At 41.7% G+C, this 20,067-nt stretch overlaps 1 protein-coding gene across 1 annotated transcript in view; it reads right to left on the bottom strand.

Moving 5' to 3' along the window:
* Nucleotides 1–20,067, bottom strand: part of UIMC1 (ubiquitin interaction motif containing 1) — an 85,606-nt gene that overhangs the window by 51,479 nt on the left and 14,060 nt on the right. The window contains 6 exon segments of the mRNA XM_063446155.1: nt 10,077–11,138; nt 12,344–12,428; nt 12,430–12,489; nt 12,491–13,182; nt 14,699–14,823; nt 16,540–16,627. Of these exon segments, the coding sequence (XP_063302225.1) occupies nt 10,077–11,138; nt 12,344–12,428; nt 12,430–12,489; nt 12,491–13,182; nt 14,699–14,823; nt 16,540–16,627 (2,112 nt within the window).

A 20,067-nucleotide genomic window follows, 5' to 3' on the forward strand; every position in this document is an offset into this window, starting at 1 on the left:
AGTACACTTGGAAAAAGCAATACTCGATGCTATCAATCTTTGTTTATACCCACACTTGACATACACAGAAAAGCAGTGGCGTAGATTTAGCATTTAGATTTTGTAATGAAATGCCACAATATAGCACTATAAACCTCCACCATCAAAGTGGTGGAGTTTTATAGTGTTATACAATGGCATTTCATTATTTTAAGCACGTTTTAAAGGCTGGAGTTAGCTCACCATTTCAGCATTAAAAAAATATATTTATCTTTGTTATATATATATACATATATATATATATATATATATAAAACAAACAAAAATCTCTTTTTACTTATTCTATGTCTGTACAAATATATAGATTTATCTTTAAGAAAACAAAATGTGCTATTATTTTCAGCCAAATGAATAAAATTATTGTAAAAATTCTATTTCAACCCCTAACAGGTTTAACAGGTGCAGATTCTGGCCTGTGGCCAACTACAAAACAAAAACCCAGTAAGGAAAATACTATAGTGCAACAACGCCATCTTCTGTGCATCAATAAACCTGCACCCCTCCAAACAGATACAAAAATATATGCTCTGTCAAAAGAGCCTGCACCATGTGAGCCAACCCCTGCTCACAGTTATGGCTAAAGCAAAAGATCCAGTTTCTAAGTTAAGCATATCAATTTGCTTCAACTCTGGCCAAAATGGATTGACTGAGGAGTATCAGCTGTCACTATCTTCCACATAATTCCATCCAAAGACAGATGGAAATGATACACTTGTAGTGGAAGAGTCACTTATAGTCCAGCAATATCTGTAAAGAGTGCCTGAGCCATGTGCACCTACGGAATTCCGGTAAATTAAAACACTGATGACACAGGCTGTAGGGGTTATGTATCTTACAATTAATTTTCCACATACTGTCTTCCTCAACATCACTTGCTCATAGCTCATTACATTATAAATACTGCATGCATAAACCAGTTACCTCCTAAGAATACATTAAAGGACCACTCTAGGCACACAGACCACTTCAGCTTAATGAAGTGGTCTGGGTGCCAGGTCCAGCTAGGGTTAACTAATTGTTTTATAAACATAGCAGTTTCAGAGAAACTGCTATGTTTATCAATTAGTTAAGCCTTCCCCTTTTTCCTCTAGTGGCTGTCTCACTGACAGCCGCTAGAGGCGCTTGCGTGATTCTCACTGTGAAAATCACAGTGAGAGCACGCAAGCGTCCATAGGAAAGCATTATGAATGCTTTCCTATGTGACCGGCTGAATGCGCGCGCAGCTCTTGCCGCGCGTGCGCATTCAGCCGACGGGGAGGAGAAGAGGCGGATCGGAGGAGGAGAGCTCTCCGCCCAGCGCTGGAAAAAGGTAAGATTTAACCCCTTTCCCCTTTCCAGAGCCGGGCGGGAGGGGGTCCCTGAGGGTGGGTGCACCCTCAGGGCACTCTAGTGCCAGGAAAACGAGTATGCTTTCCTGGCACTAGAGTGGTCCTTTAATCACGAACTAGAGTCACGTGCAAAATGAACATAGTCTTTCTCCGAAAATAAGACTGGGTCTTATATTAATCTGTCCCCTGAAAAACGCATTAGGGCTTATTTTCGGGGGAGGTCTTATTTTTGGAAAAAACGTGTGCTAGAATGAAGGTCTATGTTCGGGGGAACACCCCCGAACATAGACCAGTTCAGTAGGGAATGGAATCCAGCAAATTATGTTCTGGTAAACGTTCCCAAACATAGATTAGCTCACTAGCTAATAGAATACCGCAAATCTATGTTCAGGGAAAATTCCCCGAACATAGATTAGCGTACAACTAGGGCTTATTTTCGGGGTATGGCATATATTAGGAAACACGATAGTCCTGGTAAAGGCAAACAATACCACTACCATGGACACTTTGTCGCTGGTTAGCCAAATCTCTGTGTATCCCTACGTAAAATGTTTTATAGGGGGAAAAAAAATCCATCTTGTAATAATCTGTTCACAGCTCTTGGAGGAAAAACAATGAACCAAGAAAACATATTCACCTATTCCAGGAGAAGAGTGGGGAAAAAAAATACATTCTAGAGCAAAAAAAGTGCTCTGGCTGTAATAACATCACCAATGAGAATATAGACTACTAGCATAAATCAGATATTAAAGGAACACTATAGTGTTTGTATTCCCAACACTGTAGTGCTTGACTACCTATTTAGGCGTGCCCTCCTTCTCCCCCAAATGCAGGAAAAATATATTTTACATACTATTTCTCCATCACCGCGCTGGTCTTGCCATGACTGACCCTTTCTTCATGGCTGAGATCAATCTTGTTGATCTCCGCAAAATACTTTCCTACAGGGGGGCGGAGCCTGACAAGCAAGCGAGCTAGACGTGCTCTGCTCGAGCTCCCGCCGATCGGAACACTTACAGCCTAAGAACTGGGGGTGAACCGCAGAAGTAACCACATTCTGCGTGTACAAAGCTTGGGGAAACCGGCACACACCTGTGGACACCCGACTTGCCACGCAGAATGCCCGGGAACCGAAACGGCGGAGTAAGGCCTACAGGGTTGGACGGGCTGGGAAGGCGGCCGCTTCCTGCTTACCATACCGGGCCACGAGCGGACACCAAGCATCCCTCCCCCCCCTATGGACCGGGGGGGATATCCCGGTCCCCGCCGCATGGAGCTGGCTCGGCTGCAAGCCAGCAATCGGGACCGACAGCCGGAACAAACGGACCGGAGGTGAGGGCCTCCAAAATGGCAGACGCAAGCGATCACAGAACTCGAGGCACGCAGCAGCAGCCTGCATCACCCATTCACAGCTCTAAAGCGAGAAAGAGAGAGGTGAAGCAAAGCGGGGCAACAAACCCACACAACCTGCCCATAAGGGCCACCCAACCAGTGTCTGAAATGCGGAGTGCCAGCCTCGGGACCCACAAGTCCTCACTGGAAACCTTTGACTGGATCTGCACAGGCCTCAGGAAGGCTTTACACAGCCGGGGAGTAACTCACCGCCAAGCTGAAGTAAAGGTGGCCTCATGGATACGTCCTGCAGCGAGGCGCAGCTACTATATACAGACACCCCGGGCCTCCAAGATGGCCGTCCGGCACAACAGATACCGCCGGGCTCTAAGGCGGTTTGGGGCACCAAAACCCCCGTGCATACGGACCCAACAGCACAGTCGACACAGCGGAGGAGCACCCAGAGCTATAAGGCAGAAATCTTCACTGCTACCGATACGCCACACCTCTGGGAACAGATCCGAGCCGTCCGCACCGAAATACCGGGACCCAGCGATGGCACATACAGCCAGACGGCGCAATAAAAAACCGGAGCGTTACAGGACTGACAACACCTGCCAATCGCTGTACGAGTGGAGATGGCCGCACATGTCCAAGGGAGCGAGGTATGCCAACGCTTGTCCCGCTCCTGAATTGCCCCAGCAAGCCCCACTGGCCCCAGTTAGGGCCACGACACCCGAGACTTTTACACTCCTGGGTTACTGACCCCCCACTCATGGGCATCGGCTAAAAGAACTACACAGATACTGCTTGCCTCTAGGAAATGACTGATGCATTCATGGACTACCTCCTCTGACTCTGATAACTCTAGCCAGTAAAGCTCCTTATACTTTGTTTATTCTGTTCCGACCAGAACAGGCGTGAGCTGATCGGGACTCTAAACACAGGCCTGCACTCATAATTCGTGAGACAATGCCACAGATTAAGGACTCATGCCTCATACAAGCCACGCTCCTGCAGCCACATTATTTTTTATCATGGCATTTGTTTTGTGTATTGATGTATTGCCTGTGACTTTTTGTTTTACTTTTGTTTCACTCTTTTGCTCCATATACTAATCTGCTTATTGTGGTTCACCTCTCTAGCAGTATAAGGCTACTTATCTTGCCTAAGCTACTCTCTGCTGGACTTCCCAGCCTGCGTAACATAGATACTAACGTGTGAAGCTTCTATTGCTCTAAACAGCATGTTTAGCCAGACGCAGCTAATCAATAACATATCTATTGCATAGTAACGTATGCTTAAACAACTAACATGCTATGTTAACTATCACAGTTATAACCTGTCTTAAGCTAACCCAGATGCGTATTTTTATCAAAAATCAGCCTAGACATAACTCATTGTTAAACGTTTAAAATTTCAAAAATGTGCAAAGTTTTTCCTCTGTCTTATCGATGTACACCTTTGTTTCATTCTGCATACTCTAGCTATTGTGGCAAGGTGTGCTATATGTATATCTTTATGCACAAATAAAATACAGAATTAAAAAAAAAAAAAAAAAAATACTTTCCTACAGGAAAGCATTAGGAGGCAAAGTGCAGAGAAGTGCCAACCAACATCTCCTCATAGAGATGCATTCAATCAATGTATCTCTTTGGGGAACGTTCAGTGTCTCCATGCAGAGTGTGAAGACACTGAACATAGGTCCTGCAAAGATTTAAGGACTTAACCAATGGTCAAAGAAGAGTAAATGTGATAGATAGTATAAAAAAGGGGGGGGGGGGCAGGGGGGGAGGTGGTTGTGTAGAAAAATGGGGGAGCTTTAGATATTAGCATTTAAGGAATACTATTACATAATTGGGATTATTGAGACTTGGAGGGATGAAACATTTGATTTGGCTATATTTTTTTGTTGTTGTCAATTTTAATTTTTTTTGTGCTGGTGCAACAATATGATAATCAAGCCAGACACACCACGACAGTAGTATCAGGCATATAAACGAGAAACAAACATGATATACAAACATGGTATTCTGATTTTCAGCACTTTTTATACATTAACTGTATAGTAGGGTCAGTACTGAGATTAATATTATATAAAGTGGATTTTGTCTCGATTTTCTACTGAGATTGCTCGAACTATCGGTGTCTCTTCTGTTGGTAAAGATCCATGGCCCCTTTTCAGGCTATAGCGTAGTATCGCAATGCCGTAGGTACCTTAGCAAGGTGCGGGTACCGTCAGCCAAACTAACTTAAGTGCGCTTGTTATAAATCGCTATTTGTAACTGGCCCTTTAAATGGAAAATTGCCCTGCTTCCCTGGATTGTGGAGAAGCCTATTTGCCAGCCTCCTTCCTCATGACTATGGCCCCTGGAAGATTGTGCCCCTGAAAACTTATTAACTTTTATTGGGTGTGTATGGCCCTTTAAGAACCGTCTGGGGACATATTGTGACTTTGCTGAACAATACCCCTTTAAGACTATGTCCCCAGACCTGTAAAATAACTTGTTCCTGGCTTTCTCCCTCTTGGTTCAGTAAATAGGGCTTACTGAACCAAGTACCACACAGGCGGACCACCCAGAAGTTAAAGTGTGCAGGCAATTTACCTCCCAGGCTGTGAGGTTACTGCAGGTTAATTGCACGTGGCGGCGGCCATCTTTGTTCAGTCGAATGCGGTCAGCGGTGTATGCTAAAGATTCTGTGGAACTGAAATCGGCTACACATTTTACCGAACACCGCTGACCCTTACCTTCTCCTACACTTCGTTTTTCAGCTCCAGAGACTAAGTCCCGTTCGAAATGGGACTTAGTCGTTTTTTCGCATGAAATTGACCGACCGCACAGCCCAAATCTATGGAACTGTTTTGGGCAGGAAATTGTGCTTGCGGTCGGTCATAAAGGGACCTCCAGCTAACTTTTGATCCACTGGGGGGATTTGGCTGATTTTTGGAAGTGTTTATGTTTGATGTATGCCGAGTCTGAATATGTAATTTTTATGGAGATTGAATGTATAGTTTTAAAGTTACAGTGTATGTGTGAAAACCATATTTTTACTGTATGCTATAATTATGTCATGTGTTTATCTGAGAGGAGGAGACGTGGGGGTGGTACCATGTAGGTGATTGGTTACTTTCAACCTCCCCCTGGGAGTGTCCTGTGTGTACCTTTTTGTAATAAAAAGCAGGCTGGGTGTTCCAGTCCTCAGTTCTTCTTGACCCTTCAAAACGTAGCCTTGTCTCGTTATTGGAGGGAATTGCTGTATCACACTGGGGATTGCTATGCTCTGCATATTCCCCTGAGCTTAATCACTTAGCTCTTTTAAGAGCTTGTTCCGGATACACTCTCCAGGAGGAGAGGTCTTCCCCACACGGTCCTGAATGCTGGAGGTTCATTCCAGGGTGGAAGGAAGACGGCGCGGCTCCAGTTAAGCTACGGCGGTTGTGGAGCGTGCGGTGGTTGTGGTGTAGTCTGCAGTGCTTGGAGTCCTCTGTAAGCGCTAGGAGCATCCATCAACGGAGGGTACTCAGTCGGAGTACACGGAGCTCCGTTACAGCGCTCTATGAAGAAGTTAGAGGAACTATAAATCAAGATGATCCAATTATTATTATTATTTTATTATTTATATAGCGCCAGCAAATTCCGGAGCGTTGTACAATGGGTGGAAATGTGTTCTAATTGGATTTTGTCAAGGCATTTGATACAGTTCCACTTAAAAGGTTACTAGTAAAACTGAAATCAGTTTATTTATACAACGAAATCATGTTTTTTTTATGAAACACTAACTTAAAGATAGTGAGCAGAGAGTAGTTGTAAATAGAACATTTTATAATTGGACAAGTGTGGAGTGCGTTATGGTTCTGTCCCGTCTCTAAATAATCACGAAGTGGGCATTTAAAGTCATTTGTTAGTGTTTGCAGATGACACAAAACTAGGTTAGAATATACAGTCCAAACATGACAACTTCTCTAAAGAGGGATATGGATAAATTAGGGGAAACTGGGCAATCAAGTGACAAATGAGATTCCATACAAATAAATGCACAGTCATGCATTTCGGAATAAATAACCCACAAGCCACTAATACATTAAATAGGGATGGGTTAGGTATAACATTAAATGAAAAGGAGTTGGGAACACTTATAGATCACAAATTAGTCAACAATATAGAAACATAGAATGTGACGGCAGATAAGAACCATTCGCCCATCTAGTCTGCCCAATATTTCAAAATACTTTCATTAGTCCCTAGCCTTATGCCTATCCCACGCATGCTTAAACTCCCTCACTGTGTTACCCTCTACCACTTCAGCTGAAAGGCTATTCCATGCATACACTACCCTCTCAGTTAAGTAATACTCCCTGATATTTTTAAACCTTTAATTTAAGGTTTAAACACTCTAATTTAAGACTATGTTCTCTTGTTGTGATAGTTCTCCACTTTAAAATATAGTCTCCCCCTTTACTGTGTTGATATGCAATGTGCTTTCTGTATAAAAATGGGGTTTGATCACGTGATCCGAATAATAAATGTGTCTCTTTACAAATGAATGATAATACATAACCTTGATTATGCAGTGCAATTCTGGGTACCTGTTGTAATGAATTATATTGCAGAACAAGAAAAAGTGTAGAGGAGAGCTACAAAACAAGGGGGATAGAAAACAGTTATAAAGAAAGGCTAGAAAAAAACTTGATTTGTATTCTTTAGAAAAAAGTAGCGTCAGAGGGGATTTGATAGCATTATACAAATATATATAGGGTAAGTACAAACCGCTATATGCTAACCGGCTCATTATCTGGAATATACAACAGACACAAGGTCACCTATTGAAAGAGGAAGAAATGCTTACAACAGAGGAAAGCGTTTTTTTACAGTAAGAACAATAAAAATGTGGAATAATCTACTTAAATAGAAGTTATTTTATCAGATTCTATAGATAAAAAAAAAAAAGCAGAATATTAAAGGATATAAAAGCAGAATAATTAAGGATATAAAAGCAGAATAGTTAAGTATAAAATAGATATGAATATAAACAGGTTGTTGATCCAAAGAGAAACCTGATTGCCGTTATGGAATCAAAAGGGATTGATGTCCCTTTCTGTGGCATAATTGGAAATGGCTACAATTTGTGTTTTTTTTGTCTTCTTTTGGATCAACAGTATAAAATAATGGGATTCAGGGTTGAACTTGATGGACTTTAGGCTTTTTTTGCAACCTAGACAACTATGTAACATATGAAAAAAAACAAATATTCATGGCCCCTGAATACAGAAACCTAACGAGCACAAGATACGCGTACAAACATGACCACATTCTAATTAAAGGGACACTATAGGCATCAAAACAACTTTAGCTTTATGACCGTTTTAGTGTATAGAGCATGCCCCTGTAGTCTCCCTGCTCAATTCTCTCAATGTAGGAGTTAAATCACTTTTTTATGTCCATGCAGCCCTAGCCACATCTCCACTGGCTGTGACTGACAGCATGGATGAAAAAAAAAAAAAAGGTTTAGATTTCAAATCAGATGTTAACTTACTTTAGAAGTTTTAATCTCCTTCTCTGTAAATCAAACTGTAATTACACACAGGAGGCTCCTGCAGGACAGAGAGGGCCATTAACCCAGGGCTTGACAAATTTGCTTGGAATCTAGGAGCCAGCTAGAAAAGTAAGGAGCCAGATAAATTAACGCCAAAAATACAATTCTAAAAGGTCACCAGAACCAATACAGTGGAAATGCAGTTGTTCTGAAGTCTATATCCTGTCCCTGAACTCTTTTCAATGTAAACATTGACTTTTCAGTCAAAATACCTCTAGCCACAGTCACTCAGATGGCCTTTGGGGTGCTTCATGGGTCAGTGCTTCACAATGTGCAGCGCCTACATTAATGTTCCCTATAGGGATTGATTCAACGCACCTCTATGAGAAGTTAAATTGGCGCAGAGGCATTTTGCCGTGCATGCGCAATAGTCTTCCAATGCGTTCCTATGGGGAAGCATTGGATTGATAATCTCAGCCATGGAGGTGGGGCCAGCCGCATCATCAGCACGGCGTGGGGGGGGAAAGGTGAGTAAAAACACTCACAGACATACAGACATACAGACACACACACACACACACAAACAAACATATACTGACATACAGACACACACACACACACACAAACATTTACTGACATACAGACACACACACACTCACAAACATTTACTGACATACAGACACACACACACTCACAAACATTTACTGACATACAGACACACACACACTCACAAACATTTACTGACATACAGACACACACACACTCACAAACATTTACTAACATACAGACACACACTCACACACTCACACACATTTACTGACATACAGACACACACACACACACACTCACATTTACTGACATACAGACACACACACACAAACATTTACAGACATACGGACACACACACACTTAGTAGTTACTTATTTAAATCCACCCAGTCTCCTTACTTCTGGAGAGCTGGAGTGGATAGGCTTTTCCTGGGGTCCAGTGGGGCTGCTGTCATCTCCCTACTCAGCTCCCTCTCGCGCACTGTTAGTGAGCCGGGGGCCGGAGTGATGTCATAACCCGGCTCCTGGCATCACTGCAAGCTGCGCAAGGGAGGTGAGTAGGGAGATTACAGCTCCCTCGCCGCGGCATTAAGTCATCTGTACGCCCCCCCTCCCTCTGCACTCCATTACCCGGCCACCCCCTCCATCAGCCGTCAGCTCTCCATAGGCTGGCCGCCCCCCTCCCTCAGCAATAAATCAGCCGGCCGCCCCACTCCCTCTCACAGCTCTCCGTGTTCCGGTCTCCCGCCCTTACTTGTCAATGAGCCAGCCGCCTCCATTAGTCAGCAGCCTGCCTCAGCCCTCCGTGATCCGACTACCCGCCTCTGCACTCAGGCAGCCGGTCACCTTGGGGGCTGAACAGGCCCACAAATCCCAGGTGCCAGGACAAATTTCTGAGTCGCCATGGCGACCTGGCGCCTGGGATTTGTCGAGCCCTGCATTAACCAAGCAGGAGATAAGACATTATGAATGAAACAGCTTGTGCAATAAAGGAAATATAAACATTACATGCAGGGAGGTGTGGCTAGGGCTGTACAAAGTAATTTAACACCTAAATGAACATTGAGAAGAAAAAAAAATTGCCTGACCTATCTGTCCAATTAACAAGCAGATGATGGAGTTTGGGAGGATAGTTGCCAGATATACTATGAAGTAAGGCAGAGTCATTGGTGAGTGCAAACTTTAAAAAATGATGTCTGTCTTTAGTAGGTTACCGGTCTACGGAGGTTGTAGAGGCCACTTAAAATCTACAGGCATTGCTGCTTTGCATATTGAAAATGTAATATTCCCTTACCTGTGAAGTACTACAGGCAGGCTCCTCCTGTGGTGCAACAGAGCTCTCTTCATCATGAGGACTGTGCATTTTATTGTCAAACTGTCTTCTTCTACTTGACACTCGTCGTGTTACTGACTTATCAGAGTTCTCTGACTCCTCACAATCGCTCTCTGGTCTAAGTTTAGACACACACTCATCTCTCTGATCCGCTTGACTGACACTCCCTTGGCTATCTCCTTTTTCATTCTGATGAGAAGAAGAAACTACCAAGTCGATTGGTTCACCAAAGTCCATTTTATGTAAGAGCTGTCTCTGAGCTCTCTTCAAGCTCTTCTGATAAACCTCCAACTGACAGAGGATAACCTGAGTGTATACATTAGGATCCACCCCCTTTGGGCAGAAAGGAACCCCCCAGTAATAGTGTACAGAAGCCTCAGTTTGCTGTACCCTGATGCCCTCGTGCTCAGAAATGTCAGTGCAGAATGTACAAGCAGACTTTTTAGCGTCTAGTATTGCAGAGTCCCCATTAAACAGTGCAGACTTTTCATCAATCATTTTCTGAGGAGAGTTTTCCATTTTCATGGATTTGGGTGGAGAGATGGGTAGCAGGGAGACCGAGTCATGTTCAGAGCTTTCTGAGCAATGCGAGAACTGATCATCAATATCCTCCTGAAACCCGGTGGAGCCTGGGCTTTTGCCCGGAAAGAGTTTTCGAGGAAACCGCTTCAGTGAAAATGGAGACTGTTTGGGAAAAATAGGACTTAATGCAAGTTGTTGGGTTGCACACTTGCTTGAAAATGCACTTGTATTGCTTAAGCATGGGGTATGAGGCTCACTTCCAATCTCTGAAAACAGGTCCTTACAGTTTGGTGACAAAATTACACTGGAACTTTCCACAATATCTTGGCTTAAACGAATCAAGCTCACCACAGGACTTTTGAGAATGCCTTGATCAGAGGACTGTGATAATGGCAGCGCTTTGTCAAGTTCTGTTGAACATATATCCTCGTTAATGGAAGAATTCTCCTTCTTTAGTTCTTGTTCAGCTACTTTTTCTGGAATGTCAGAAACCTTGCAGCTCTGAAAGAAAGGGGGAATACATAAAAAACATATGGCAATTACATAATATATTATAATTCTATGAGCTATACTACTCTTCCTTCTTGACACGCAATAAGTTTTGGATGTCCGTTTCCTTTATTCCAATGAATAGGATTTGATTTTTTCAAAAATAAATAAATAAATAAATAAAAGTATATACACACACACACTCACACTCACACTCACACTCACACTCACACTCACACTCACGCACGACAGTGGAGGTTTAAATAGTAAATGGAAAAGATAATAAGTGGAATCATTTGTATGGCTCCGAAATGAATAATTACATAATCTCCTAAACTCAATTGCAGCAATGAGAACAGAAAAAAATGGGGTAGAGAATCCACTCACACAGAGTAGGTGGAAAGTCCATCCCATTAAAATATACCTCCTAATGTAGAACGTCACATAAATAGGGTAAATAAACCTTTATTAGAATAAATGCTATATACACCAGAACAGTGTGTGTAAATAGTAAAAGTAAATACCAACACCAATAAAAGCCTGGGCAAGCTGAACCCATAAAGTCACATTACTGAATATAGGATAAAGGTGAGTAGGTAATATTTGCCTCTAAACGGTCATAGTAAAATATCCTAAATAAACTAATATACAAGTGACAACACGGTCTAGTCTAGTCATACAGTTGAAAAAAAAAAAACAGCATTAATGGGATAGTAGATATCTAGCAGTGGTTATAGTGCCGACAGCAAAAAACGGGCAGAACTAAAGTTGCAGAAAGGGGCGTCCGGACTGAGTCCTAAGGTGTCTAGGAGTTACTAGTACCTCCCTAGAAAGTGGGAAAAGGGGAGATAAATTGGAGAATATAACTGTACCAAGGTAGAATGTGCACCTTTATTGCAAACAGAGGCAAAGGGTGAAGTAACCCCTATCAAACTCGAGTTGACATAAATGGCCAAAGTATAGAATAAAACAGACAGTCTAGGGCGTACTAGGATCTCTCTTAACCTTTTAGAGATACTTTACTCCACAAGGATAGGTTTACCACCTTTTAGGTAGTTTTATTCATTTTTTTTCTGTTCTCATTGCTGTAATTTTCTGGGGTTAAGCCCCCTATACCTCCTGTAACCTTTTCTGGGGTAGTGGTGGTGGTTTTCCACTCCCTAACCCCCTTTCTTCTTTTCTCCTAAACTCAATTGTCTCTGATCCGCTTGACTGACACTCCCTTGGCTATCTCCTTTTTCATTCTGATGAGAAGACGAAACTACCAAGTCGATTGGTTCACTAAAGTCCATTTTATGTAAGCTGTCTCTGAGCTCACTTCAAGCTCTTCTAATAAACCTCCAACTGACCGAGGATAACCTGAGCCCTTTGGGCAGAAAGGAACCCCACAGTAATAGTGTAAAGAACCCTCAGTTTGCTGTACCATGATGCCCTCGTGCTCAGAAATGTCAGTGCTGAATGTAGAAGCAGACTTTTTAGCGTATAGTATTGCAGAGTCCCCATTAAACAGTGCAGACTTTTCATCAATCATTTTCTGAGGAGAGTTTTCCATTTTCAGGGATTTGGGTGGAGAGATGGGTAGCAGGGAGACCGAGTCATGTTCAGAGCTTTCTGAGCAATGCGAGAACTGATCATCAATATCCTCCTGAAACCCGGTGGAGCCTGGGCTTTTGCCCGGAAAGAGTTTTCGAGGAAACCGCTTCAGTGAAAATGGAGACTGTTTGGGAAAAATAGGACTTAATGCAAGTTGTTGGGTTGCACACTTGCTTGAAAATGCACTTGGATCGCTTAAGCATGGGGTATGAGGCTCACTTCCAATCTCTGAAAACAGGTGCTTACAGTTTGGTGACAAAATTACACTGGAACTTTCCACAATATCTTGGCTTAAACGAATCAAGCTCACCACAGGACTTTTGAGAATGCCTTGATCAGAGGACTGTGATAATGGCAGCGCTTTATCAAGTTCTGTTGAACATATATCCTCGTTAATGGAAGAATTCTCCTTCTTTAGTTCTTGTTCAGATACTTTTTCTGGAATGTCAGAAACCTTGCAGCTCTGAAAGAAAGGGGGAATACATAAAAAATATCTGGCAATTACATAATATATTATAATCCTATGAGCTATACTACTCTTCCTTCTTGACAAGCAATAAGTTTTGGATGTCCGTTTCCTTTATTCCAATGAATAGGATTTGATTTAAAAAAAAAAAAAAAAAAGTATATATATATATATATATATATATATATATATATATATATATATATATATATATATATATATATATACACACGCACACACACACACACACACACACACACATACACACACTCACACATACACACACTCACACATACACACACTCACACATACACACACTCACACATACACACACTCACACACTCACTGGAAGTTTAAATAGTAAATGGAAAAGATAATAAGTGGAATCATTTGTATGGCTTCGAAATGAATAATTACATAATCTCCTAAACTCAATTGCAGCAATGAGAACAGAAAAAAATGGGGTAGAGAATCCACTCACACAGAGTAGGTGGAAAGTCCAACCCATTAAAATATACCTCCTAATGTAGAACGTCACATAAATAGGGTAAATAAACCTTTATTAGAAGAAATGCTATATACACCAGAACAGTGTGTGTAAATAGTAATAAAGTAAATACCAACACCAATAAAAGCCTGGGCAAGCTGAACCCATAAAGTCACATTACTGAATATAGGATAAAGGTGAGTGGGTAATATTTGCCTCTAAACGGTCATAGTAAAATATCCTAAATAAACTAATATATAAGTGACAACACGGTCTAGTCTAGTCATACAGTTCAAAAAAAAATTGCATTAATGGGATAGTAGATATCTAGCAGTGGTTATAGTGCTGACAGCAAAAAACGGGCAGAACTAAAGTTGCAGATAGGGGCGTCCGGAATGAGTCCTAAGGTGTCTAGGAGTTACTAGTACCTCCCTAGAAAGTGGGAAAAGGGGAGATAAATTAGAGAATATAACTGTACCAAGGTAGAATGTGCACCTTTATTGCAAACAGAGGCAAAGGGTGAAGTAACCCCTATCAGACAAAAATGGCCAAAGTATAGAATAAAACAGACAGTCTAGGGCGTACTAGGATCTCTCTTAACCTTTTAGAGATACTTTACTCCACAAGGATAGGTTTACCACCTTTTAGGTAGTTTTATTAATTTTTTTCTGTTCTCATTGCTGTAATTTTCTGGGGTTAAGCCCCCTATACCTCCTGTAACCTTTTCTGGGGTAGTGGTTTTCCACTCCCTTACCCCCTTTCTTCTTTTCTCCTAAGCTCAATTGTTTAGGAGATTAATAAAAAAAAAAAAAAAAAAGGACCACAAACTATACCTGGTCCTATATAACATGTACATTTGTTTTTTTTTTTTGTTTTTTTAAACAGGACTACATTTGCACAGGTCTTTACCAGCAAACGAGAATAAAGGCAAAATCAAGCTGGAAGGCAAACTTTGAAAAATCTTATCTAAAGTCTCTAGTTTTATTATTAATTCAGTTTTCGTATAACGTAAGGAGGCATAATTACATAAAGACTCTCCTCAATGGCTTTTCTCAGGAATTCGCTCTCCTCTTCTGCGCTATAGTTGCCATGGTTAGCCTCTTGCTCACTGATCTTCACAGCCAGGGCAAACTGTTCCTCCTCAGTCATTTCTGGATGGAAGACATGCATACATTTATTTTATTATTAACTGACAAAGCAGCACATCTGGGTCAAGCTTTAATCATGGGAAGTTTCAGTTATCCAGACACTGATTAGATCACTGGGACAAGTAGTTGAGCTAAGGGAAGCAACATTTTGATCCTGCTAAATGTCAGTTTAATGTATCAGCAATCAAACTCATCAATTAGATTAGAGGTTGCTCTGGATCTGGTAATAACTAGCGACTTTTTGTGATTTTCTGAAGCATGTATAGCAGCAAATACTGACCATAAATAGTATGATTTGATGTAGGCTAAAAAACAAAAATACTGGTATTAACATTTAAAGGATACCTATAAGGTCAGGAACACAAACATGATTCCTGACCCTATAGTGTTTACCCACCATTTAGGTGTCTTCCGCCCCCCCCCCCCCCCCCACCCCCCTTAGCCCTCCATAAAAGTATAAAACTCACCTTATTTCCAGTGCCGCGCTGGCTCCGCCCCCTTTGTGGCATAATCGAAATGGCAGATTTTTTGCCAATCCAATGCCGTTTTGGCCAATCAGGACCTCCTCATGGAGATGCATTGAATCAATGCATCTCTATGAGGAAAATTCAGCGTCTCAAAGCAGAGCGTGGGGATGGACTTGGTGCAGTGGTCTTGTCATTTTAAACTGCAATGTTTACAGCAGTTTATGTTTGCAGCTACTAGAGGAGTTTCCCTTCCATAACAGAGTGAAAAGTGGATAGCATTTAATTAGAGGAGAGCGTCACTTGGACATGCATGCCTATGTCCAATCCATTGCTTCTTTATGAGACATGCTCAAGTCTTCAAATGCATAGCAGGTGGCTGCAGCACATAAGTCTCAGTGCTGGAAATTAGTATTCTTTACAAAAAATTAAAAATTCAAGAAAAGTAATATACGCCATCTATTGCATTCGGTTTGCTTTGAGATTGCCGTTTAGTGAATTAGTGTGCTGGATGTTGTATGTTGTATTATTTGCCCCCATCAGCACCCTTATAATTCATGCATGTTTACATGAGTACACGTGGTAGGCTTATGCAATATATGATCATATAAGACTAATGCATTCTACTAGCACTGAGATTGCCATCTAGTGAATGAGTGTAAAACAAAAACCTATTTGGGAGCCTAAGCCAACAGCCAGGTTTCGCATCTCTCCCTGTCACTTGTGCCTCATTCCAGGGCCCTATTTAACCTTGACCTGCAGAGAGCCCCAGCAGATAGCATTTCCTAAGTAAGTGGATCAAAGTCATAAGAGCAGACATTAGGCTGTGAATGAAGGACCTTCCAAGAATGGGGTACATTGACGTTGAGGCAGGCTTATGCAATGTATGATTATATACTGTAACTGGCCCCCCATTCATTTTTTACACCTAAGTGAGGTGTTTGAGTGTTTTGTGTTTTCATTTTTAGTGGTAATACAGTTTTCTGCTCACAATATGCACAATGATTAAATTAACTTTTTATTTTATTTTTTGATACGGTTGATGGGTGTGCTACTACTGTGTGACTGTTGTATTTTCACACTGCCCAGAATATGGAACAAGCGTGAATAGTAAAGTAAATATTTTAGCAATACCAACAAAAATAATGTTTTCCAGCAGAAGTTTCATCATTTATTAGGTTTGTTCCAAATCATGCCACAATCATGTGTGGCTTGTCACACATGAATGCCCAACTTTCATCGGGAACTAACTTACGTGCTATTCTCCTCTTGCAGCCAGTTCTCCGTCGATCTAGTTGAAGCCTGCCTCTCTTTTTTGACACAGTATTTTCTTCTTTGGCTTCCTACAGTGAAAGAGAAAATATACATGGTCTGTATGTTATCGAGTTAACACAAAGTCCTCCAGTATTTTGTTGTAAGAAAAATGTTGATGAAAAGTAGTGAATTGTACTTTTCCTAAGTCAGAGAATCTTAGAAAGCACTGCACGATTCTTAGTAAAGATAAGAAGGTTGTTTTTTTGCTGAATTTACAAGCCAGACATTTAATAAGCATTTAGAAATACACCTGGAAACTTGCAACGAAACGAACCAGACTACAAATTATGGAATCTTGGAATTCTGATTACATAGACTAATCAAAAAGTTAACAAGATCAATTTTCTTGTACGGCAATAACTCTGCTGGACATTTCTGAACTTATAGTAAGACTAACACAAACACTGCATTTATCATTTGACAAGGCATTTGGTTAAGATAAATAGGAACCAAACTGATTTTGTTTTACACTTTAGACCTTTTCTTATTCCCTGTTTATTAATGTGTGTCTGCTAACAGCAGAAGTGCCACAGAATCAAACCTTCAATTGCATGAAGAATAGCAGAAATAAGAAGATCCTCTTTCTCGATAAAAAGAAAGGGTTAAACTTTGTAAAACAAAAAACAGGGGGGGCGGGGCCGGTCCGCCATGCTGACTGGAAGCACGGAGACAGAGCTCCTGCAGAAAACTCGAGGTTTTTAGGCTCTATAGCTCGGCAAAACGCTGGTTAACAGCCAGAAACTTGTACCCCAGTTCGTGAGGCAACCCTGGTCCCGAGGAGAGACTTGCCACGCGGTTCTAGTCCCTCGGTGGGGCGATCCCAGCCGACCGTGATGGAGACCGCCCGGGCGGTGAGTGGGGTGGACGGCCGCCGCCCAGCTATCCTGCCCACCAGCGGTATAGCTGAAACGCAAGGCTAGGCGGGTCTGGCCCTGTTCCCCCCCCTATGGACCGGCGGGGGTGATCCCGGTCCCCACCCTGTGACCCAGAGAAGTGCCGCAACGCCAGCGAGAGTCCGCTCCCAAAATGGCGGAGACCACGCGGCACCCACGAAGAGAGGGCCGCCGGACGCACCCTCCTCTCCTGCTCCCATACAGGCAGAACGAGGACCGCACCAACGAGGGCACCGGTGAACAAACACTTACCTCGCACAAGCTGAGGAGGAGCAGCGTGGCAGCTCAACCCACCAGTGGTCTTTGAACCCGAGGGAGGAACACAATACAAGGCCTCGGACCACCCTGGCACACAGCCCAGTACCCCGTTGGGAGCCTGAAGTGGAGGAATGACCCACCCACAGCCACTACAACCGGGACTCACCACAGGCCCAAGTCTAGTGCTCAGCTGGAACACAAGTGACCCAGGAATGGAACTGCGACCCCCCTTTCAGGTCACCCAATGGGACTATCAGCACAGAGGCAGCCATTAAGCATTTTACCACAATACAACATACTGCACTGCTCACTGAAGGGTCATACTGTATCCTGTATATCGACATGGACTCTTGCCTGACTGTTCCTGGGTAAACATGGGGTGGTTAATATAAGCGTATCTTAAGCATACTTTAAGCATAGTCTAAGCAATTTTAAGCATATTCAGCGCTGAAGCAAAATATCTACTGTTGACACTGCTTTTCTGTTATCAGCCTATGTACTTATCAAACACTCTATTTCTTAACATTCTATGTACACTCTCACGCACATGCCATGCTCCCTTCATAGGTTTCTTATCTACCTGTTTCTCCATGACATGGGCAATATGCAACCATATTTCAAACCAAGCGTGAACCTGAGCTACTGTTTTTGAATATTATAAAAATGTGCCTGTAAATCTAATGCCATAACATGCCATATCAATTGTTTACCTATTCTACCGGATGTCGCTGTTGTGGCGCACGCCGGCTATTTGTTCACTCCGTGCACAACCAAAATAAAGAATTTAAAAAAAAAAAAAAAAAAAAAAAAAAAAAAAAAACAGCCACACTCATTATAGGAAATAACATTTGAACAATTCCTTTATTAAATGTTTTAACTCAATAGCTAATTTAAAATAAGCAACAATGATAATGAAGAGAATGAAATGTTATTTACTATAATGTGAAAATATATTTAGCAATCACATGTGCACTTCAAAGTGGACATCCTGAAACTATGACTAAAGAGATTAAAAGTGTTTTAAAGCAAATATGCTAAGGCAAAGAGCTAAAAAAAATGTATGGCTGTCTAAATAATCCTAGACAGCGCTGTAGATAGTTGGTGTACAAAAGAAACCGGAAAAACGTAAAGGAGCACCATTTCTAAATTAAATGCTGCAAAAGGAGGAAGAAATTTGGATCTAAAATTATCATTGTCATTATCATTGTTTCGTAATATTTTAGTCTAATACTTTACCTTCAAACAAATTCAAGTTCATTCTAAAAAAAATATTCTGACCACACACAATGGCAGCAATACGTCTACAATCTTAAAATAGAACTGTCACTTATGGGGTCTGTACCATTCTTATTTTTATTTTTTAAGCAAAGTTTATTTTTAACATTAAAGGAACACTATAGGGTCAAGAATGCAAACACCTATAGTGTTAATAACACTATATGTATGCCCCCCCTTAAATATGTTAAAAGCTTACCTTCATTCCAGAACTGTGTGGGTCGCTGGCTCTGGCCCCGCCCCCGATCCTCCACCTTGGTTGACATCAAACTTGATAACTTCAGCCAATCTAATGCTTTCCTATGGTAAAGCATTGGATTTGCTGAGATTCTCAATTCTGGTTAACTCAACAAAGGAGGCAGGGCGAGCTAAATAGTGTGCTGGACAATCAATCCATCTCTTTGGGGAAAGTTCAGCGGAAACGCTGTGCAGCACTGACCCAGGAAGCACCTGTAGTGGCTGTCTGAGTGACTGCCACAGGAGGAGTCCCTAGGCAGCAATGTACACACTGCCTACATAGAAATGCAGTGAAAGACTGACTATTAGAAAATAAAAAATACTAAAGTCTCAAAAAAATGAGACTCAAAACTGGTTTTAAACAGAGTACTGGAAATTCTTAATATATATTATGACTCAGACATTCTGCACCGAGTACTGGTAGTAAAAAATATTCATATAATAAATAGCATACTAGTTCCAAAAGGTGCCAAAAAATAAAAAAAAACACTTTATTGTAGTTATACAAAGAAAGGCACTACATATGGAACAATCAAACTTAGAACTCAAGATTGATATGGATAAATATACCAAATGTCAGTAGGGGAAATAAAAAAAGACTTAATAAGTTACTGGCATCAAAAGTGGGGTAGAGCTGAAGTAAAATAAAAAAGTGAATCAAAGACCTAGGGCCACCATGTGTAAAGACGTGAGCGCTAACAAAGAACCCTGACTATACTCACAAGAACAACTACATTGAGCTGCAGTTGTTCTTGTGACGATAGTTTTGGTTTAAGCACCACCTTCTTCGCACCTTCATTTTCCTC

Source organism: Pelobates fuscus, chromosome 3 (genome assembly GCF_036172605.1).
Source record: "Pelobates fuscus isolate aPelFus1 chromosome 3, aPelFus1.pri, whole genome shotgun sequence".
In the NCBI taxonomy this organism is placed as follows: domain Eukaryota; kingdom Metazoa; phylum Chordata; class Amphibia; order Anura; family Pelobatidae; genus Pelobates; species Pelobates fuscus.